The 20,780-nt window shown below is 45.3% G+C and overlaps 2 protein-coding genes across 2 annotated transcripts in view; both read right to left on the bottom strand.

Moving 5' to 3' along the window:
• Positions 1–339: 339 nt before the first annotated feature.
• VCPKMT (valosin containing protein lysine methyltransferase) lies at positions 340–4,306 on the bottom strand (the record flags this gene model as incomplete). The annotated part of the gene is made up of 6 exons (XM_082282904.1): positions 340–552; positions 1,180–1,284; positions 2,271–2,390; positions 3,351–3,423; positions 3,853–3,963; positions 4,095–4,306. 6 exons carry the CDS (start codon positions 4,304–4,306, stop codon positions 538–540), a joined length of 636 nt encoding a protein of 211 aa, XP_082139030.1. The 3' UTR covers positions 340–537.
• Positions 4,307–6,057: 1,751 nt separating this feature from the next.
• The window catches only part of SOS2 (SOS Ras/Rho guanine nucleotide exchange factor 2), a 41,583-nt gene continuing 26,860 nt past the window's right edge, over positions 6,058–20,780 (bottom strand). Inside the window, exons 10-23 of the mRNA XM_082283968.1 lie at positions 20,082–20,737; positions 19,166–19,247; positions 18,043–18,165; positions 15,510–15,613; positions 13,955–14,174; positions 13,216–13,335; positions 12,787–12,949; positions 12,208–12,325; positions 11,949–12,121; positions 11,572–11,688; positions 9,770–10,031; positions 9,440–9,481; positions 8,461–8,570; positions 6,058–7,838 (exon numbers count right to left, since the gene is read on the bottom strand). Of these exons, the coding sequence (XP_082140094.1) occupies positions 7,329–7,838; positions 8,461–8,570; positions 9,440–9,481; positions 9,770–10,031; positions 11,572–11,688; positions 11,949–12,121; positions 12,208–12,325; positions 12,787–12,949; positions 13,216–13,335; positions 13,955–14,174; positions 15,510–15,613; positions 18,043–18,165; positions 19,166–19,247; positions 20,082–20,737 (2,800 nt within the window). The 3' untranslated portion in view covers positions 6,058–7,328. The remainder of the gene's footprint in view (positions 7,839–8,460; positions 8,571–9,439; positions 9,482–9,769; positions 10,032–11,571; positions 11,689–11,948; positions 12,122–12,207; positions 12,326–12,786; positions 12,950–13,215; positions 13,336–13,954; positions 14,175–15,509; positions 15,614–18,042; positions 18,166–19,165; positions 19,248–20,081; positions 20,738–20,780) is intronic.

The following is a 20,780-nucleotide window of genomic DNA, read 5'->3' as shown; positions in this document are numbered from 1 at the left end:
GCACATTTCATCTGTGCACGACCCACCACCACAACAGCCCCAGCTCCTGGAATGAGCCTCCCAGGAGCGCTGGGAACGACAAAGGAACCGCAGGATGAAAGAACAACCCACCATCCAACACCCATCTCCCGTGCCAAAGTTTTATTGACCGGCCGGTCGAGCCGCTCCCGGTTTTCCCCTCGCGGAGGTTTCGGTGCGGTGCCCGCAGATGGGCTCGGTGAGCGCTCGGCAGCGCCGCTCCCACAGCGGCTGCCCAGCAGAGGCACCGGCACACGCCCCCCGCGCTGCTCCGGGAATCGCTTCGGCTCCATTCCCCGCCTCCCCGCGCCCGCAGACACGGCCAGCCCACAGCTGTCCTGCCGGAAGGCGCTGTCCGAGACCTCGGCTGCCGAGCCCCGTGCCAAGTCCGCCAGCGAGAAGCTGCTTGGGGCAGATGAGTCACAACCACACTGCAGACAGTCCCTCTGTGGTGTTATCCCATCCCCTCTCCACCTTCTCCAGAGCTCTGCCAGGGGACAGATCCTGTGGTCAGAGACCTCACGATGGGAAACTCTGTCAAGAGATTTTCACAAAGATGACAGATTTTTAAGTGGCCTGGTTTTGTTCAAGAGCTGAGCCTGCACGTTATGTCAGCACAATATGCAAAGTATTTTCTTCACGCTGCATCAATTAACCCAAAAATGATCAAAGGAATCCTGGCTGAGCATCACATCTAGAGCCTGGTTTTGGGGAGAGGGTGGCACAGCCCACAGTGCCAAAAACAGCACTGGGCATTTTACTTTTATTACTTTGGTGCCTCCCAACTCCAGTTTGAAGATCCCACCCCACCAGAGCATGGAAGCAGAAGTGTGAAGCTCAAAGGAGACGCTGAAGAAGAAGGCTGACACCTGGAGCACCCTGTTTGGAACAAAGCAGCTCCTCTGTACAGCAGGGATGGGGGCTGTGGTTCCACAGGGTCCCCCTAACAGCATTTCAGAGTCAGTCTGGAGCTCCACCTCTGGAATGCTCATGCTGTGCCAAGGAAACAGCAGCTCTGGGAATTCCTGGCAGCAGTTGCTGCACTGGTGCCATGAACCATTCCAGTGGAAGATGTCCCTGCCCGTGGCAGGGGGTGGAACAAGATGAGCTTTAAGGTCCCTTCCCAATAACCCAAAGCATTCTGGGATTCTGTGGACCTACCACCTGCTTCCTGTGGATGTTCATGATGTGGATGTCTTCGCTCCGATACTCCTCGTCGTGCCTATCCAGGGGAATTTTTTCCAGCTCGAAGTCCCTCTGAAGCAGCTGGTTACCAGAGAACCCACAGAACAGTTCCACAAAGGCCTCCACAACCAGTCCAGACATTCCCCCCCTTTACCCTCATCTTAAATACTCCAGCACCAACGCAAAGCTACAGACACCTTGCAACACTCCAGAAAAATCTATTTAAGTTTGTGATGAAACATTTCTGGGGGGATTTAAAAGATGTGTGGATGTGGCACTTGGGGACATGGGTTACTGGTGGCCTTGGCAGTGCTTGGGGGGATGGTTGGACTTGATGATCTCAGAGGACTTTTCCAACCTAAATGAATTCTGTGAATCCATGGTTTTGCTTCCTTTAATCCCTGAAGTGCTAAGCCAAACCACAGCACCTGCCTGCCTGCCCACCTTCTCAACTGAAAGGGAGAGAAAAAAAAACAGGCTAAAACCCCCCAGCATCGGCTCTGGGATGTGCTCAGATTGCCTGGGCTAAACCTGGCAAGCCAAGGAAGGAAATAAATCACAGGAAAAGCAGAAATCAGCCAGAAACACCAACACCTGTTGTGTTTATTGTGGGAGCAGCACCTCAGCAAAGCCGAGTTCAGCCCTCCTCACAGCCAGGGCCCCACAAGAGTGTGAGGCACTAATTATCAAACAGGTGCTTTGATTAACACCTACCAATCCCCTGGAATTCTCAACCCTTTCCCTTTTTTTGCAGTGCTATAGTTATTACATATAATCCAGCACAAGAGCTGCTTTTCAACAGCCACCACAGGTGCAGAGTTAATCTGCACTGACCATCATCCCCACACAGGTGTTTCCCTGTGTTGCTTTTCCTCACCTGCACACAAGATCAGCTGGAATATTCAATTAAAACACCTATTAATGGGCTCTCAGTAGAGAGAAGGAATTTTTTCCAGAAGCAGCTTTATCACTAAGGAGAGAGTTCTGAGGTCCTGAGCAAAACTTTGTATTTTCCCTCTGCTTTCAATGGAACAGCCTAAAAGAAAAATGTGCTAAAAACCACTTACTTCAAAGTATTTTTTCTCAATTTCAGGGTTCTTCCCCATAGTCCTCTGTTCATAGCAGCACAGGACACAAGTGTCAGGGCCAGTCAGATCCTTCAGGGTCTTCAGCAATGGTTCCAAGGACTGCCCAAAAAGGTTAAACATTTCCCACATGGATTTCAAGTTCATTTCACTGGTTACAATACCCTCTAGCTAAAGTCTTCACCCAAGAGAGAACTTCCCAGTTTTGCTTTCCAGGGAGTTATTTTTAGTACTTTAACTGGGACAAGAAGACCATGGGGGGGAAGGCTGGGAAGCAGAGGAGAAAGGGGGACTCACAGGAGAAGAGTTTCACAGACTGACCAAGGAAACTGAACTGGATTCCAAGCCAGAAACATCCCACACTGCTGAGTGGGATGTTCCTTGAGGCACACAACAATGAGTATTACTTGGTGTGCTTCAAAAGTGAGAGTTTTCTCAGTTATTCCTGGAGTATGGCTCAGATCCAGACCACAGTGCAGGGAAATGGGACCAACAGGCAGGGGACTCAGTGGCAGGGGCTGCTAAAGCCATTGGCAGGGCACTGGGACATGAGGCTTTTCAGGTTATTTCCCTTTTCCTGCAGCTTCCCTCAGCTCTCTGTGCACATCCTACAAAGCTCCAGCTGAGGACACGAGGCAGACTACAACCACTCAGCTAGAGCAGGACTTCTCCCCTCTTGCCTTCCCAAGGAGAGTGTGAGGAGAACCCAAACAGCAGATGTAGCACTTTTAAATTTCATTTACCAATGATTTCAACAGTTCACATTTTGCTTCACCATTCCCAATGTAAAAAAAAAAAAAAAAAAAAAAAAAAAAAAGACAAAGAGGGGGAACAAACATCCAATTTGGGATTTTTAACATAAAAATAGTCTCTGGTTCTATCTCAGATGGCCTTACATCTATTAAAAAGGTCTTTTCCAGTCTTGTTCTACATATTCCTCTAAACCACAGGGACCATGACATGAGCACAGTATTTATCTGGATACTCCTCATATTGAACACATTGATTCCACCCCCTTCCCAAGGAACCTTTCTGTAGGGGTTTAGCAAAGTCCTCATTTACCTCCTCATAGTAAATGCAATCAGCCATGAGTATATAATCAGGGGGAGGCTGAAATTCTGTTACATCTTCACCCCTAAAAAGAACAAGAAAAAACCAACAAAAAGTGAAAATAAGCTTTAGTAATAACACATACAACTAAAAAACTGAGCATAAAGTTAACTACTGTGTTCTCATATTAAGGTTCCCTCTCACGGCAGTGTTTTGAAGTTACTTAGCAATTTAATGAAGCCAGTGCAGAATCCCAGAATGGTTTGGGTTGGAAGGGCCCTTAAAAACCATCCTGTTCCAGGTCCTGCCATGGGCAGGGACACCTTCCACTATCCCAGGCTGCTCCAAGCCCTGTCCAGCCTGGCCTTGGACACTTCCAGGAATCCAGGGGCCTCCCCACCCTCATAGCCAGGAATTCCTTCCCAATATCCCATCTAAACCGACTCTTTCTCAACCGGAACCCAGGAGCCCCATTAAAGCCGAACAGAGACATTAAATAAAGGCTCATACAAACCATTTCAGTACCTTGGCTCGGACGGACCCTGTGACCAGGTGCTTGTTGTTCTCAATATTAACCATCAACAGCTCCTGCAGCTCCTCCAGGTCCGTGACCGTCACGTTCGCCCTGTAACACAAGCACGGGGTTAGAGAGGAACGCAATGGCTGGGGACGCTCCGCACAGCATAGAAAAGAGGGTTTAAAGGAATCGAAAGGGTCTGAGGGAGATGCCAGCGCCGAGCAGGGGCTCCCGCTCACCCCAGCGTGGCTGCCATGATGCCGACGGCACCGGTGCCCGCACCCAACTCCAGGACGTGGCGGCGGGCGAGGGGGCAGGCGCCGGTCTCCAGGAACTTGGCGAGCACCAGCGCGGCGTCCCACACCACGCAGCCCACGCCGCCGGCTGCCCGCTGCTCCAGCCGCAGCGCCGGCCCGTCCCGCCGCTCCAGCTCCCTCACGAAACCCGCCATAGCCCCGGCTCTGAGGCGGCGCGGCCCCTCCTCATCCTCGTCCCGCCCCGCCCCGTCCCGCCCGGCGGGAAGAAATGGCGGGCGGGCCGTGAGGGGACGGCGGTACCTGCCTGCCCTCGGCGGTGGGAGAAGCTCCGCTCCTTGAGTATGGAGACTTTTCCAGCTGAAATGATTCCAGGATTCCTCCAGCCGTGTCCCTGAAGGAGCGCGGAGCCCTCAGGACCTCATTCCCTGTAGCCGCTCCCTCATCCCTCCTGAGCAGCTCCAGCCTGAGCCCTCCTGAAGGTTTTCTTATAAACCACCCTTATACAACTTACAAAAGGTCTTAATAAACCTACAAAAAAAGCTTTAATAAACCTACAAAAGTCTTAGTAAGTCTGCAAAAAAGATCTTAATAAATATACAAAAAGGCTTTAATAAATTTTAAAAAGGCCTTAATAAATGTACAAAAAGGTCTTAACAAACCTATGGGGAAAGGTCTTCGTAAACCTGTGAAAAAGGTTTTAATAAACCTACAGAAAAGATCTTAACAAACCTACAAAAAGGTTTTAATAAACTCACAAAAAAGGTTTTAATCAAGCAACTGAATCGATTCTGCATCAACATTTTAAAATACATTTTCACCCCCCTTGGGTATGTGGAAGAAAGGGGTTTTTATTAGTTTATTTCATTTCTTTTAGACCAATGAGAGGCCTCGTGGTGGTCGGCAGATTCCTCTCGAAGGGAGGCTCATCTTCCTTGAGAAGTTGTTTTCTGAGGGAATTGCCTTTTCCCACAAAAGCTAACTTCAAACCCAAACTTCACATTTTTCCCCTCCAGCAGTTTTTTTGTAGTTCTTTTTACCTATCCCTCTAATTATGAAGTAACCGAAATGTTAATTTATTGCTCTCTTGGCATTCCTTGAACCACACTGGTGGGAATCTCGCTGCCTTTGACCATTTTCCATGGCAGTGTTATATTCTATTATGGAATATTCAAAATGGTTCTAGCATAAACACTTGTACAGGAAGGCATAAAGCTGACATCTGTACATTCTAAAATGTGGGAGAGAATTTTTTCCCTCGTCAACAACACACAAAAGTCTGAAAAAATATTATTGTTTAGCAATAGCTGCCGGTGGGGACTTCAAAAGAGTGCAAAAGAATCTGCTAAAGAATTCCACTTTTTCAAGTCATTGTCCATTTCCTACCTGCACTCCCAGTTCATGCATCTCAAATTTGGGACTTCTTGAACCTTATTTTAGCAAAATGAAGCAGCCTTCCCATAGAATGTGTGTTCCGCCCCTTGTGTGGATGGATTCCACCCCTCTCTTCTTCCTCAGGGACGGAGCATGGAGGGGACAGGCAGTAGAAAGAGACTGTCCGAGAGACAGATGGAAAAATACATCTTCCCAGGAGGAAACTGTGGGATTCTTGGGGTGATCCTGTGCAGGGCCAGGAGTTGGACTCGATGATCCTGGTGGATCCCTTCCAACTCAGGGTGTTTCTAATTAACATCTCTCCTCAGTCATATCTCTCCTCTCCTTTCCCAGAAGGAGAATCTTCCAAATGGAATGCCCAACGCAATGGGAGCAGTTTAGGCAGACAGATGAGGAACTGGAGTCTGATTTGGAAGCCTGGGATGGGCCCAACCCTCAAAGGCAGAAGTAGAGCCAAAGTGGCACCAGCAGCATGGAAAATTGGGGCATTTTGTGTTGTCAAAAATGCAATTCCCAACCTTGTCATTGCAAGGAACACGCACTGCTCAAGCTCTTAAAAATTAAGACTGGGGTGATTTATTAATCTTGTTAAGAACTCTGATACAAAGCACAGTAGAAGGCCACAAACCAGTAAATAAAATGTGGCTTGTGATGGCCACTTTATAAATGCTGCTACAGAACTACCAGTAAAACCGACTCGCTCTCGCACCAGTTCAAACACGGGAGTTTGACTGGCAAAGAAAAGTTCCATTCACTTATCAGTTTAAAAAGTTTAATAAAGCTTTAAGTGTTTGCTGGTTTAAATGCTACCAATTTCCAAAGTGGATTCACGAGTAAGTGTAGATCTAAAGGAGGAGTTATTAGGTCTGGAAGGCAAGACTGTTCCCAAGCCAGAGGAAACGCTGCTGGCCAGATGCAATCCCAGGAGTAGCAGACTGTGTTATAGGCCTCGAAGTCAACTTCAATTTATACATGTGATTAGCATATCTGTAAATATACAATATAAACAATTGTACAGGCGCATAGCTTTGTTCTCCACAACAGTAGACAAACTCTGTAGCTTAAGACACCTTCGCCTACCAAAACAAAAAAGGCACATCTGAACAGGATGCACGTGAAGTACTCGGGATCCTCCCCAATATCCAAGACGGGTACTCCTCCTTCATCCTTCCTCCAAATAACCAAGACCAACCGAATATTTTGGTACTTAGATTTCAACCTGTTTTTTCTTTGTCTTCAGCAGCAAATCAATGGCAATTAAGACATGGCATGAGAATATTCCAGAACAGGAGCTGTCACTCAGGAACCTCCAGCCTTACACCAAGGCAAGTGGCCGGAGGTCTCAAATCTGTGACGCTCTGTATCCTCGTTTAGTGTGATCATCCCATTGCTGGGTTTCCTTAATTAAAAAAAAGGCCACTAGTGCTCAAATTTGAAAAAAATTCCACAGACGCACCTTTTTTTTGGCTCAGTGCAATTAAATGATGTCAGTTTAAATTCACTTAGTGTCGTTTACAGTGCAAAAGGTCTATTTTGTGTCCTGGCAGAAGTGTCGGCACTGAGGACGTGAACCAAGGCAATGCTGCTGCTCACCTGAGGGTAATGCTGTCCAACCACACAGGCTGGAGTGTGTGTAGTCTGAATTCTTTTCCAATTTAAACCTTTTTTTTTTTTTTTTTTGATCAGCAGCACTTTAAGAGCATAATTTGTGAAAATACTAAAATACACTGCCTTTTTTTCTTTTTTTTGAATAAATAAAAAAAAAAAAAAAAAAGAGGAACTTTACAAATACTATTCCAGTGTCAATGACTACTATGGCTAAGGTCATTGAGGAGTTTCTGCATTTTCTAGCAAAGACAGTCTGTGCAAAGGAGGGTGGGAGAGCTCCCTTTTGTAAGTCTTTGGTGGCAGTTTTGGTAGCTGAGGGCTGGAGTTGTGCCGGGGAGGCACGGGGGGCACGGGCGGCTGGGCCAGGTTGTTGTGGCTGGCGCTGATGACGCAGCAGCGGCGCAGGACCCGGGGAGAGGGGGTGCTGGGAGGGGTGCCCGGAGAGCTGGGGCCGGAGCCGGCCTCCCGCAGCCGCTCGGGATCCCGGGGGAAGCGTCCCAGCGGCGGCGGCTGCAGGTTCAGGGGGCAGTTGATGAAGTGCTCGGGCGGCCGGAGCGGCACCGGGGGTGGGGTGTCGGGGAGAGGGTCCCGGGGGGGTGGAGGAGGAGGGCTGTGCAGGGGCTGCTCCAGGGGGTTGGTGTAAGCAGGAGCTCGAGGTTGGATCTTTGGAGGCGGCGGCTGCCGAGGTGGAATTGCTGGAGGATCGTCATCCGGCTTGGAATTTCCCTGTGGAATCGTGGAGAAAAAGGAGGTGTAAGAAATGGAGAGCAGGGAATCCCAGAATGGTTTGGGTTCGAAGGGAACTTCAAGATCATCCCATTCTTCCCCCTGCCATGGGGAGGGACACCTTCCACTAGCCCAGGCTGCTCCGAGCCCTGTCCAGCCTGGCCTTGGACACTTCCAGGGATCCAGGGGCAGCCACAGCTGCTCTGGGCACCCTGTGCCAGGGCCTGCTCACCCTCACAGTCAAGAATTCCTTTCCAATATCCCATCTAAACCTACTCTCCTTCAGTTTAAAGCCACTTCCCTTGTCCAGATGTTTGGATAAAGAGCCAATCTTGGACAGATGATGAATTCTCCTGACCTCTGCTAGTGGTGCTGTCAGAAACACGACAGCTGTACTGTTGATGGGAATATGACCATTATGTTCCTGAAATTCCTAGCAGAGTGAATCCAAAACTTTAAAAAGGGCAACTGGAGCTCTGCATCTCAAAGTGTTCTGGACTGACAGAGGCCCCTTTTTGGATCGATGGTTGGACTTGACAATCTTAAAGGTCTTTTCCAAACTAAATGATTCTAGATATTCCCTGATTTATCCTCAAAGCTACTCAGTGCAGGACAGCAATACCTTAGCATTGGAAGCATCCTGATCCATCTTTTTTCGTGGAGGAAGTGGAGGAGGGTTCTGAGGCTCATCACTCAGTTTAGGGAAACTCCCCCAGGAGCTGAAGAAAGTCTCTGGAGAGGGAAAAGCAGATTTTTTTATTCCTTGTGCAATATCTGAGGAACACACTCTGGAATATCAAGCCAAACTCGAAGCAACTCAAATAAGATCTTTGTCCTCCACAGCAACATGAACCAGTAACTTCATCAGCATGAAATTCTTTAATTGACTGCTTTAATCAGATCTAGGTCTCACAAAGTGTTCTCCTATGTCCAGCATCAAAGATAGGCATCAGCAGTCAGCAGGCAATGCTGAGGGACAGGAAAACAAATCAAGTGAACTCCAAGTGAGTTTCTACAGAGGGAGAAAAAAATCCTCATATTAAGAAACAACACAACCCCCAACCTGTATTTGTGATTTCTGTCACGCCTTTGCTTTTCCTCTTAGGAGTGCACTGAGCTCTGTGTCTGCATCAGGCCTGTGCTCTCCAGTAGGAAATTAAATTAATCATATTTTTTAAAAAGCATGTGGAATAAGTAAAAAGAAAAGCTGAAAACACAGGTGAATGCAGGATATCCCTCACAGGTGTGGTACAAAAACTGTCTCTTCTCTCCCAGCAACAGAGCAGTTATTTTCACTAAGTGGAGATTATCAAATGGCTTCATTTGTAGCTTTAGTCAAACAAAGCAATCATCAAGGACATTCAAAATAGAAGGAAAATCAAGTGAGAGCCTGGAGATAAAAACCCAACCCAAACCAAACCAAAACTAAACCAGCAGTTTAAATTTTAGGCTTTACATTCTTTACTGGACATCTGATCTAAAAGGAACCCTTCTGAATGCAGCCCACATTCTCATCCCAGCTTTCAGATTTTAACTCCCATTGAGCTCTCCTGAACCCAGGGAAGGCAGAGTTAAATATTTAACAGAGTTCCAACACTCACTCGACTGAGGCAAGTTCACAGGAGCGAAGATGCTGTTGTTACCTGGGAAATAAAAAAAATCCATTCAACAATTTCCAGACAGAACCACTGCACTGCAGCACATAAATGCTTGAATAACCTTAGAGATCAGAAAACCCCCGAGGTTTATCTACTGCCAACGTGAGTGAAAATTTCCTGTGTAAAACATTCCTGAAGTGCAGAATCTAAGTCATGCTGGGAATTAATTTAATTACTTTAAATTTTGCAATTTATTTTTTTAAAGGCTAGCACACATGCCAATACATTTGGGAAGCCTGAGGGACACCAACAACGATCATTAAATGTATTTACCGTAAGAACTGTTGAGATCAATGTCTAAGAACACGCTGAACTCCGAGGACGCCGACACCGGCGGCGTTGACGGGGTGTTGGGGGAGGTTGGTGCCGACACTGTCGTTTCATGCTCTGACTCTGTGATCCTGCTGAAACTTATCTTGCTGGGCTCCTTTTCCAGTGGCAGTGGGTGGCTCCTCAAGGTGCCAGAGGTGGAGCCGTGCCTGCCCGTGTTGGGCCTTATCCCAGGGGATTTCAGGGGGTACGTTGTTTTCCTAGGCTGGGGACAGGGAAGCTGTTAGCACTGCTGCCACTGCAGCCTGCAGCATTCCCAGGCACTGCTGCCATTCCATACTGCAACATTCCCAAGGCTCTGTGAGGTATTTTTAAAAGTATTTTCCAAGAACACCTCAAAGAGCAGTACAGGGGTACAACTGATGTGAGGTGCGCTGTTATTTACACAGCAGGAGTTTGCCTGCAAGTTACGGATGCAGCTGAATGAATCTTTTTTTCCCCACAAGTATGAAGAAGGAAGAGTCCAGTTTCTGCTGCCAGCCAGGACAGAATACTGGGAAGAGCAAGTCACAACCTTGGGAAAGGGAAATTTACTTCAAGCACCCCACAGAGCTGCAGAAGAGCCTCAGAGCAGCACCACAGAAACAGCAAAACCACAGAGGGTCACCAGGCCCTTCCATACATCCAGGACCAAGGAAACACATTGTCCATGTCCTCCAGGTTATCCAGGACAAAATTCCTACACCCAGGTCACTGTGTGGACAAACCCAGCCTGGTTAGGCTTGGGTGTAACCCAGCACAGATCAAAGCTGAGCCTTGCAAGGTGAAATATATCCCCATCCTGCAGTGGAGTCCAGCACATTACAGCACCCACAACTGGATTTTCCTGAAATTCCAATAAGATTCTCTCTTTGGAAATCATGGGCTGTAAAGAATTCCTGCCCAGCTGACAGGCTGGCAACATGGACTCCTATTTTCAGAAAAGATTTTAATAAAATTATTGCAAGAAGCATTTTTGCAACAGCAATTCTTGGCATTTTCTTGCCACATTTGTAACATCATCTTACTCATTCCTCTAACAAGAGATTGCAAAAATGATTTATAGCTCTCTCAAAAAATTAGACATGTCTCCAGTTCCTCAGGCAATTACAACATATAAAAAACAAGTGCTCTAAATTGTGATTTTCCTGCTTAAAAAAGAACTCTGGGCTCCAGGAGCTGTTTTGTTTTAAACTAAAAAAATTCTACTCCTTTAAATTAAACTGGATTTTCTTCAGCAAGAAGGTTGCACCTGGTAAAGTCTTCAATTTTTGCAATAATATCAAATATTGGCACAAAAGAAAACCAGAAATTAACTTATACTGCTGCCAAAACCACTTCATGTATAGAAGTCATATTTAAATTAGTATCAATATAAGATTTCTTGATATTGTGAAATGATAACTGTTATTCCATATTTTATCATATGACTATATGGTAAAAAATACAAATTTAACAGCAATATTTCAGGTTTGGGGGGGAAAAGCGCGTTTTAAAATAAGGCAAAGGTAATATATTTTAGTAGTGACAAACATCAGAAGTATTTTTAAATCAAGTTTAGTTGGAAAATCAGCTCATGATGAGGAATTCTGAAGAAAATATATCTGGCTTATTGAGTTAACCATGTATGATTTTCATAGTGGCCAGTGGATTTTAGCCATTTAATTTAAAATAAATAACTCAGGAGCTGGACTCAATAATCCCTGTTAGGTCCCTTCCAACTCAGGGTATTCTCTGATTCCATGAAATTCCAGGGAAAAACTTACAAATCGAGGTGGTTGCTTGCAGTTCCGAGGTTCAATCTCTAAGGACTTGTTGAACAGATAATCTGTAAACTCTTTTTCTGGTATCTTCCCCATGGGATTGAGATTTTCAAAGAATTTCTGAATGAAGAAAGCACCAGTAATATTTAAAAAATAAGCATACACAGAAAATTTTAATGAAATACTCATAATTCACTGATTTAAAATCTAGTTTTTCACCACTTTTGGCTACTCCTTTGTGTGGTTCTTTGTTGTCTGCCAGCCACTGCTCCCTCCTCTTTTGATAATCACTATTCATGCAAAATTAGGTCCAGTACAAGAAGATTATTTGGCATTTCCCCCCCCTCCAATCCCCAGAGAGATATTTAATGGCTGCTCACCCGCATTTCTGGCTCAATCCGTAAGCAGTAAGGCTGATTTTGATACTGCTGAATTTCTCCTGTAATTTCAGCCACTTTTCTCCTCTTACTGAAGTTAATTAATTCTTTCCCTTGTCTTTTAAGGAAGTCAGGATTCCCTTCTTCTGTCTTCAAGATATTTGTTAGGTATATTCCTGATTAAAAAATCAGTTTTTAACCACACATCTGCAGCAAACTCAACTTCAGACTGACATCACACAAAAAATTTGATGTCACTTACCAAAGAAAGGCACACAAGGGGGGTTGATTGACTTCAGCTTAGCTAAATACTTCTTAAAATGATCTTGGCTTAATTCTACTGCTTCATCCAAAACTCTTTTTTTCCTTTCCTGTAGTGCCTGAGTTGTCAAAAAAAAAAAAAAAATAGGGAAGAAAATCTGACATCTTCTCAACAGCATGGTTAGCAAATACAAGGCAATTCCCTGGCTCTCTGAGCAAAATCTGGGAATTAAAATGCAGGTTTCAAAGAACTTCTTGTATCAATGGTTTGCTCTGGATTTCAGCACTCTCAGCCCAACAATTCAGTCATGTGCATCCTGAGATTACTGAAAACAGATTATTATTTTAACTTTAAATTTACAAAATTTGGTCTGTAATAAAAACTAAACATTTGGTTTTAACTTAAAGGCCTTGTGCTGCCTTTCAGAGACATACAAAACTCAAACCATTTTATTCACATTCTTCATTTTCTGTTTTATTCCACGGAGGCTTTGCTGCCAACAATGGATTTCACTCCAGAACTGTGTGAGACCCAGGTCTGGATTCTGATTTCATTTCCTTTTCCATGCCCCAAACTCACCTCGAATGTGTGATCCAGCCTGTACACTGAGACAGAGTTCACAGCACTGACAATCTCCAGAACACCATTGAAATTATTGAGGTCTTGAAAAACCTGCAGGATTTCTATGATCCTGCTCAGCACAGCCACTCGCTCCTCAAAGTTCTCTGTTTCCACGATGCACCTGATCAAAAGATGGTATTTGAGAAACACTGAGAAATAAAACCTGACATTTTGTGAGTTATTAAATCAAATTTTTCCAAGGAAGCCCATCCAGCACGCAGATTTTGGCTCTCTTTCCAGAATCTCAAGTACAAATTTATGTAATCACATCTTACATATGTTCGAGTTGGAAAGTCAAGGGAGGATTTGGCAGAGCCTGTAAAATAAACCAGCAAACCCCAAGTATATCCAGGGTAAAAGTGGTTAATGCCACTGCACTGCACTCACTTTTCAAACCAAAGAGTGAGATTTGTAGTGTGACGAATCATTTTCAAGAGATTTGGGGAGTTAATTTCCTTATCTTCCTTGGTCCACACACTGCCAACGAGTTCAGAAGGCTGCACAGCCCTGGGAATGACAAAACAGGAGGCAAAATGCTCAGTACAAATAAAAATTGTCATTTCTGTGTTTGCATTAAAAGATTATTTCTTCCCTTAATCACGACCTGGTATTTCACAAATCTAATCCCACCCAATCAAATACAAAACAACTTAAAAGAACCTTTTGACGAGTGCTCGAGTACAGAGGGAAATACATTTTTATCTTAATTGAAATTGGGTGGTTTTGAAGAAGCATTTTCAGATAAGAAAATGACAAAGGAGTAAGTTTAATTTTCTGAAAGGGCAAGAAAACAAAAAGAGTTAGAAATTGAAAATAGGGAGGTGAAGCACTTGCAGCAACCGCTTGGTTTTAATACAAAACCTCCCATCACTGAAGCAGGAGTTTTATAATTTGAATTTTGTAAGACTCCTGAATTATCCTCCCTGCACTGATGTTGTCACAAGTCTGATGTGGAGATAAAACCTCTTTATTCCACTCCTTTGCATATTTTAACATCGAGCAGACAGCAAGGAAACTTCTTCCTGTAAACTCTGGAAGTCACGGGGTATTTTTGACCGATGGTGTGAACGAAGAGCATTTTCTGGGTGAAATAATGGAAAGGAAGGGAGTGAGAGCTCAGCCCTGCCTGTACAGGTCGGACTCGAGCAGGGTGAGCTGCCGGGCGATCTCGATGGGGTGCAGGGTCATCAGGTCCAGGGCCTCGCTGTGCCCCACGCGCCACAGGTGCCACTCCAGCGGCGGCGGGGGGCTCTCGAAGGTGATGTTGTGGCTGACCCCGTCTGCCTGGGCTTTCTTCCTCTTGATGATTTTAGCAATGGACTCCACCCACTTCTTCATGGACTTTCCTGTGGAAGAGAAATCATTAAAAAAAAACCACAAACAAACAAACCCACACAAGTTTTTTAATACGTTGAGTTTTAAACTGACGGAGGGGAGGGTTAAACTACAAGTCCAAGAGTGGGGAAAAGTGCATTCATCTTGTTACAAGTGTTGGTTTTTAAGAAATCCATGTTCTTTCATAAATGTCAGTGTTAGAGAGCAATCTCTGGGGAGGGAGTATTTGGAGTTTATAAATAAATGTACATTTGGGAACTGGAGCTAAGGCTGGAGGGACCAGGGACATGGGATGGAGGGACAGGACAAGGGGAAATGGATTGAAACTGTCAGAGGACAGGGTTGGAAGGGATGTTGGGAAGGAATTCCTGGCTGGGAGGGTGGGGAGGCCCTGGAATAGAATTCCCAGAGCAGCTGTGGCTGCCCCTGGATCCCTGAAGTGTCCCAGGCGAGGCTGGACAGGGCTTGGAGCAGCCTGGGACAGTGGAAGGTGTCCCTGCCCATGGCAGGGGGTGGAAGGAGATGAGCTTTAAGCTCCTTTCCACCCAAACCATTCTCTAATTTTATATTTTTAAATGACTTTTGGTAATTAAGTGAGACCAACTCCCAAAAATTTGAATATACACTCAGAATTCTGCATTCCTGCATGTAAATGAATCAGGTTTGTATTTCTCTATTTTCTTCTTATGGGTTTTTGCACCTGTATCAGCTGACAAATATAAACACATGTGAAACCAGTTCTATTTAACCACATCCTCTGACAGTTTTGGTGTGGAAAAAAGTGACTCTGTATCCAGGGTCTTTTAATTGTCTCAGAATTATGTTGCCCAATGAAAGGCCTGGCACTCTGAAAAGGAAAACCTGGAATTACCTGGATAAGGATTAAAACTGACTGCTGCCCTCCACAGAGGCTGCCAAAAAAATCTAGTTCATAAAGAAGAGATACCAAATGGGCCCAATATCCTCCTCTAAAAGGATAATGATTTTCAGCTGGAACTTCAGAATGGAAAAATCAAGATGGAAACAACTCAGTAAGCAAAAGGGAAGGAATTCTCTCTGAAGAAGGGGAGGGTGACAGCCTGAATTACACAGTTAGACAAGGATGACCATGCTGTCCAGAAGGAAATATATTTAAAGTATTATCCTAATGCTTGAAGTCATTTTTAGGAGCTGTTTAGGCTCCAGGCCAAATCTTCCTCATGTAAAGAGGAGCCTCATAACCAGCTCAATTAAAGGCATTAAAATTACTCATGTGTGTAAAGATATTCTCAGGCCTAAAACTATCAGCATCACACTGGGAAGCTGTACCAAAATGTGGGAAGGGAACAGGACCCCCCTTACTGCACCTCTGACACTGGAAATGAAGGTCTCCAGCCTCTCCAGCAGCTCCAGATCTCTCTCAAAATCATAAAAATGGTGCTCAACCCAGTGCCGGAAAACGTTCAGTATTCTGAGGAAAGAGGAAAAAAAAATTTCGTTTCTTTTTAAGGACTTTCATGCCTTACCCCATAGAAATGAACCACAATCCTACAAACTCAATTACAGAAACGTGTAGTTGGTGACTCTCAAAATACCCACAGTCAAAGGAGAAGAGCAAAGACTGAGCTTGGCAGGTGTTTAAAACCTAATTTGTAAGTTTTAAAGAATAGTTTTAGCATAGATATAGCTTGGTGCTTTTTAAAAATCTAATATGAAAAATTCCAGTGTTGAGATGGTTTCAGAAGAGGAAGAAACTTAGCAGAATCAGATAAAATTGGTATTTCTAATGTCATTTCCTGGGTTTTTTTTGGTGTGGGTTTTTTTTTTTTAATGAAAAAGCTAATTAGGATCTCCTATTTGTTAAGAAGTAAAATTGTCATTGTTTCTTTCCCACACACAAATGTCAGCTTCGAAGTTTTTTGTTACTTATACAATTTTTTAATGACCAAAAAGGCCTTACTAGATCCAGCACTAGATCCATCCTTTAAGGACAACATTAAACTTCCTCTTGATTTTTCTCTACTCTTTCTTAGACAAATCACCAATAAACCAACGTCTAAAAGTGAACTCCAACTGCTTTTCAGTCTTCTGCACTCAGGATAAATCAGAATAAAAACCTGGTTTGCCTCTTCTTCAAGTAAACAAGCTGAGCTCACACCTTCAACACTTTTGATTTATCCAGGTGCAATTTATCACCTGAGCAAAAATCAGCCCTACATCAATGAGGACAAATGAAGGACATCCACATGGAAAAAGTTCCTTAACTCTCCTCTTCCCAGTGTGCAAGGTAAAGAATAAGGTTTATCCCATGGAAGAATTCCTGCCCAAATGGATCATTCAGGCTGGAAATCAATGCCACCTTCCAAGAGGCAAAGTTTTGACCCACGTTTCCTGTAACAGGAGCTTATCTAATCCATCTCTGCCCTTGAGATCCCATGGTGAGAACACTGGGAAAGCCAGAGAGTGCCTGGATCTGCTGACTGCACTCGCAGCTGAGCACCTCCTTGTTCCCATGACCTCACATGCATTTATTTGTGTCCCAGCCCCTTCCACACCTGGGCTCTGCACAGCACATCCACAGTGTCTTCTACGAGATTTGGAGTGGAGGGAAGCAGGGAAGGAAGGGATAAACACCTTCAACTCTCCACCTTCTTCCCAAATCCCAGAGTCTCTGAAGCAGAGGTCAATGCTTTTAACAACACTGGAATGTACAAAGTGGTCAGTGTATCCACCCAGCAGCTCAAACTCACTTATTTTCAGCTCTAAGACAGTTTCAAGCTACTGTTTCAACACAAAGTATGGATCAGAAACAGCTCCCAGAAAACAGCAAAACCAGGGAAAGCACGAGCTGAGAGGCAGCTCTCCCAGGAACTGATAACTGTGGAGGCTGCTGGTCCTGCTGAACCCAAGGGAGCTGATAAACTGGGAACACCAAAGGCCTGGTAAGCTGTCCAAGGCCAGCAGCACACAGGATATCAAGGTTACACTGAGATTGTGTAACTTGGATCACATTCAAGAAGGTGGTGGCTGCTCTGTGTTGAGGAAAACTACAGGGCTGCACACATATTTATCTTTTTAATCTTTTATATATATATGCACATGGGTGTCTGATAAAAATGGGACTCCTAAGTGACTTTCTGAACACCTTGGACCCTTCACTTTGAGTCAACTGCTGTTGCTCCAACAGGAATGTGTGGTAGCAGAGTTCTGGTTATATAATTAATAGTATTAATTACTATTAATATAACTAATATTATTAATAGTAATATTAATGTGCTATTAATAGGAACATCTTGATACTACTCATCAGTGTAAGGAATAAAAGTTGCTCGAGCAAACACTGGTTGTGATCTGTGTCTCCTCCTGACTCGATCCCCAATCAGGGCAGCAATTACCCTCATTCATGCTAGAAATGCTTAATTGTTCCCCAAATTAGCTCGCTCAGCAAGAACCTTGAAGATTCACTGCAGCCCACTGCAATGTGCAGCACAGACAAGAGTCTCCCTGTCTGTGAGCAAACACATCCACGGGGCTGGGAAAGGGAGTGAAACACCAGCAGCGCTGGAAAACTGGGAACAGAGGAACTATCTTCACAGGGCTGGGAACAAGGAATGCATTGAGAGCGTGGCCAGCCCCGCTCTGAGCTCCACATCTCTCACCCACAGGCACTGGGCAGAGCAGCCACGCCGTGTCTGTGGGTGGGGATCCCAGCTGGGCCAGCTCCAGCACTCGCTGGGACTAATCAGGACACGATTTGGGATATTAGGCTGCTGGCAGACGTGGCTAAGTCCCTACTCGACAGCACAGCAGTCTCCACCAGAGATTAGTGTCTCCAGGAGCTCTGTGCAATCAGGGCACTCCAGCCTGCCTCTGCCAGAGCAGGGCAGAGGGCAAACAGACCTGAGCTGCACGGGCTGGACGTATTCCTTGCGGAAGCGCTTCAGGTCGGCGCTGATGGGCTGCTCCCCCTTCTCGATGGCCAGCCTGTCTGCCTCCGTGGGCTCGGGCTCTGGGATCTCAAACCTGGGGGGAAAGCACCACAGAGCTGATGGCAATGAAAACAAAACACAGCCCCTCTGTGCAGCACGTGGGGAGAAGCTGCAGTTTATATAAATTTATTTATATAAATTCAGTGTGGGGAGAATCAGGCGCTCCTCTGCCATCCAGTTTGCCTGGAATTCCTTCCTCCCCAGCTCCACACCCTGCTAATTCGCTGGTTCTCTGCTCATCACAAGATGTCTAGACTGGGATAGAAGGTTTTTAAGGACCTGCTGGCTTGATTAAGGGAAGATTAGACGAGAGGTTAAGAGCAGCTTTAACATACTGCATTAAAATGCTGTTTACCTTAAGTCTGTGCCTTCAAACAAACTGCCTGGAACATTTCTGTCCTTATTTCCATCAAGACTGGGTGCACTCAACTCTCTCACGAGCCAGCTTAGCAGTTCACAACATCACCACCCACAGCCCAGGCACACCAGGTGCTGCAGCTCATACATCATTCAGGTAAGTCATTTAAACTTGGAAAAGGAAGCTTGCACTGAAAACCTGGATCATTGTTTTAAAGTTACTGGTTTACAAACTTCACTAAAACACATGAAACTCGATACTGGGATCCTGAGCAGGAAAGGAGCAGTTGGAATCTCCGATCTTTGTGGGTCCCTTCCAACTTGGGATGTTCTAGTATTCTGAATGCACAAAACTCACCAGGAACTGGAGTAACAGGACAAGGGAAATGGCTTCATACTGAGAGAGAGGAGGGTTAGATGGGATATTGGGAAGGAACTCTTGACTGTGAGGGTGGGGAGGCCCAGAGAAGCTGTGGCTGCCCTTGGATCCCTGGAAGCATCCAAGGCCAGGCTGGATGAGGCTTGGAGCAACCTGGGATAGTGGGAGGTGTCCCTGCCCATGGCAGAGGGTGGGACTGGATGGGCTTTAAGTTCCTTTCCATCCTAAACCATTCTGGGATTCTATTCTATGATTCCAAAACTTTTCCATGCCTTCAGAAAGGAGGATCACTCCTCACCTTTCTATCAGCAAACTCAGCAGCTCCTGGGGCTTGCAGAAGGAGCGGTAGGTGGTCAGGAAAGTCCGAACGAAATTAGGATCTGTGAGGACAGAATAAGAAAATGATGGCAGTGGGTTTTTATCTAGTTGCAAAATATCAGAAATAAAATACAAAGAAAAAGTTTAACGTGCAGAAAAGATACTGAGGTTGTAAGTCAAGCACTGTATTTGAAAAACACCACAAATTCCACTGCTTGGGGAAGTTTCACTCAGTTCTTCGGTGCATTTGCCTGAAAAATACTGAACTGCACATCCAATATTCTTGTAAAAACTGTCTCAGCCTTCCCTGAGGAATGACTCTCCCTGATCATGCAGCTGTACTACTGGAGAAGTTTAATAAAAACTAACACCAGTCCCACCAGCACCAGCTTCCCCTTGCACCCCAAAACTGACACCCAACATTTTCCTCAGCATCAGCACTTCACAGAACTCCTTCAAGGTTTCACTTTGTGCCTTTCAGCTACTGTTTCACAGGAAAGGCTGAGAAATGCTGATTGTGATTTGCATCTATTTCAACGCAGATACTTCACAGGGTGGCAGGCTGAATGTAATAAATATAAAAAATACAGAAAATATAAAAAATATCACCTTCAACTTTTTTCTTCCTTCACAGACACTCAGCCTGTAACAGCTCCACTGCTTTAGCCATGATGAAACATGGAAACGTATTTTTGTGTTTTTTTAAAGGATGAAGGGTTTGCATACCCAAAATTTCCTTAGAGCTTTCCAAGCAAAGCCAGGTGATTTAATAACATATTTTACTCCCTGCAAATCTTACTTTACATTTAATTACAAGCAGAAAAAAGCCCAGCAAACTGAAGATAAAAGGATTAACTTCATCACCCATGTAAGAATAAAAATAAAGCTCAGGATACCTGCATACATATGGTAGGTCAACCTCTCGATGAGCTTCACCACCGTCCCCCCTTTGATGATGGGAATGCCATTCCTGCTCTGCAAGTTGTCCTCAAAAACAATGTTGTCCTCGGAGTCCTCCACCACGAAGCGATAAACACTGGGGCTGGGCAGCCTCAGGGGCTGCTCGTTCTCCTCCTGCAGCAGCACCGAGTCCAGCATCCTGTCCAGGGTGCTGCGGTACTGCAGGGAGATCAGCGCCGCCATCCAGTTGCTCTTCTCCTCGGCGGACTTGGCGGCGAACAGGACGCTGTTGTCGTCCTTGGACACCAGCTCGAAGGCATGTTTGTACTCTGCTGTGTCCTCCTTGTCCACCACCTGCATTTTCCTCATGACAATCTTCTCCTTGAGCCTGTACTCGGCGCTGCTGTAGCCGGGCAGCCGTGACTGCCCGTGGTTGGTTTTGCAGCTGATCATCAAACCGTCGAAGAGGAAGATGTGGCGCTCGTGTTTGGCCCCGATTTTTGTCAGTCCTCCTTCCATGATGAACTCATTGCAGCACTGGCCAATGTCTTTGCCTTCCCAGCCATCGATATTTTTCTGGATTTCGTTCATTTTCTTGATGGCCAAGTGTTTGCTTCTGATCTGTCGGTGATAGAAGCGACACACCGGCTCCCTTGAAGGAAGAACAGAAAAAGTCACCACAGGCACATTCCATA

Source organism: Coloeus monedula, assembly GCF_965178545.1.
Source record: "Coloeus monedula genome assembly, chromosome: 6".
Lineage (NCBI taxonomy): Eukaryota > Metazoa > Chordata > Aves > Passeriformes > Corvidae > Coloeus > Coloeus monedula.
Note: the sequence above shows the minus strand (reverse complement) of the source record. Positions and strands in the feature narration are given on the sequence as shown.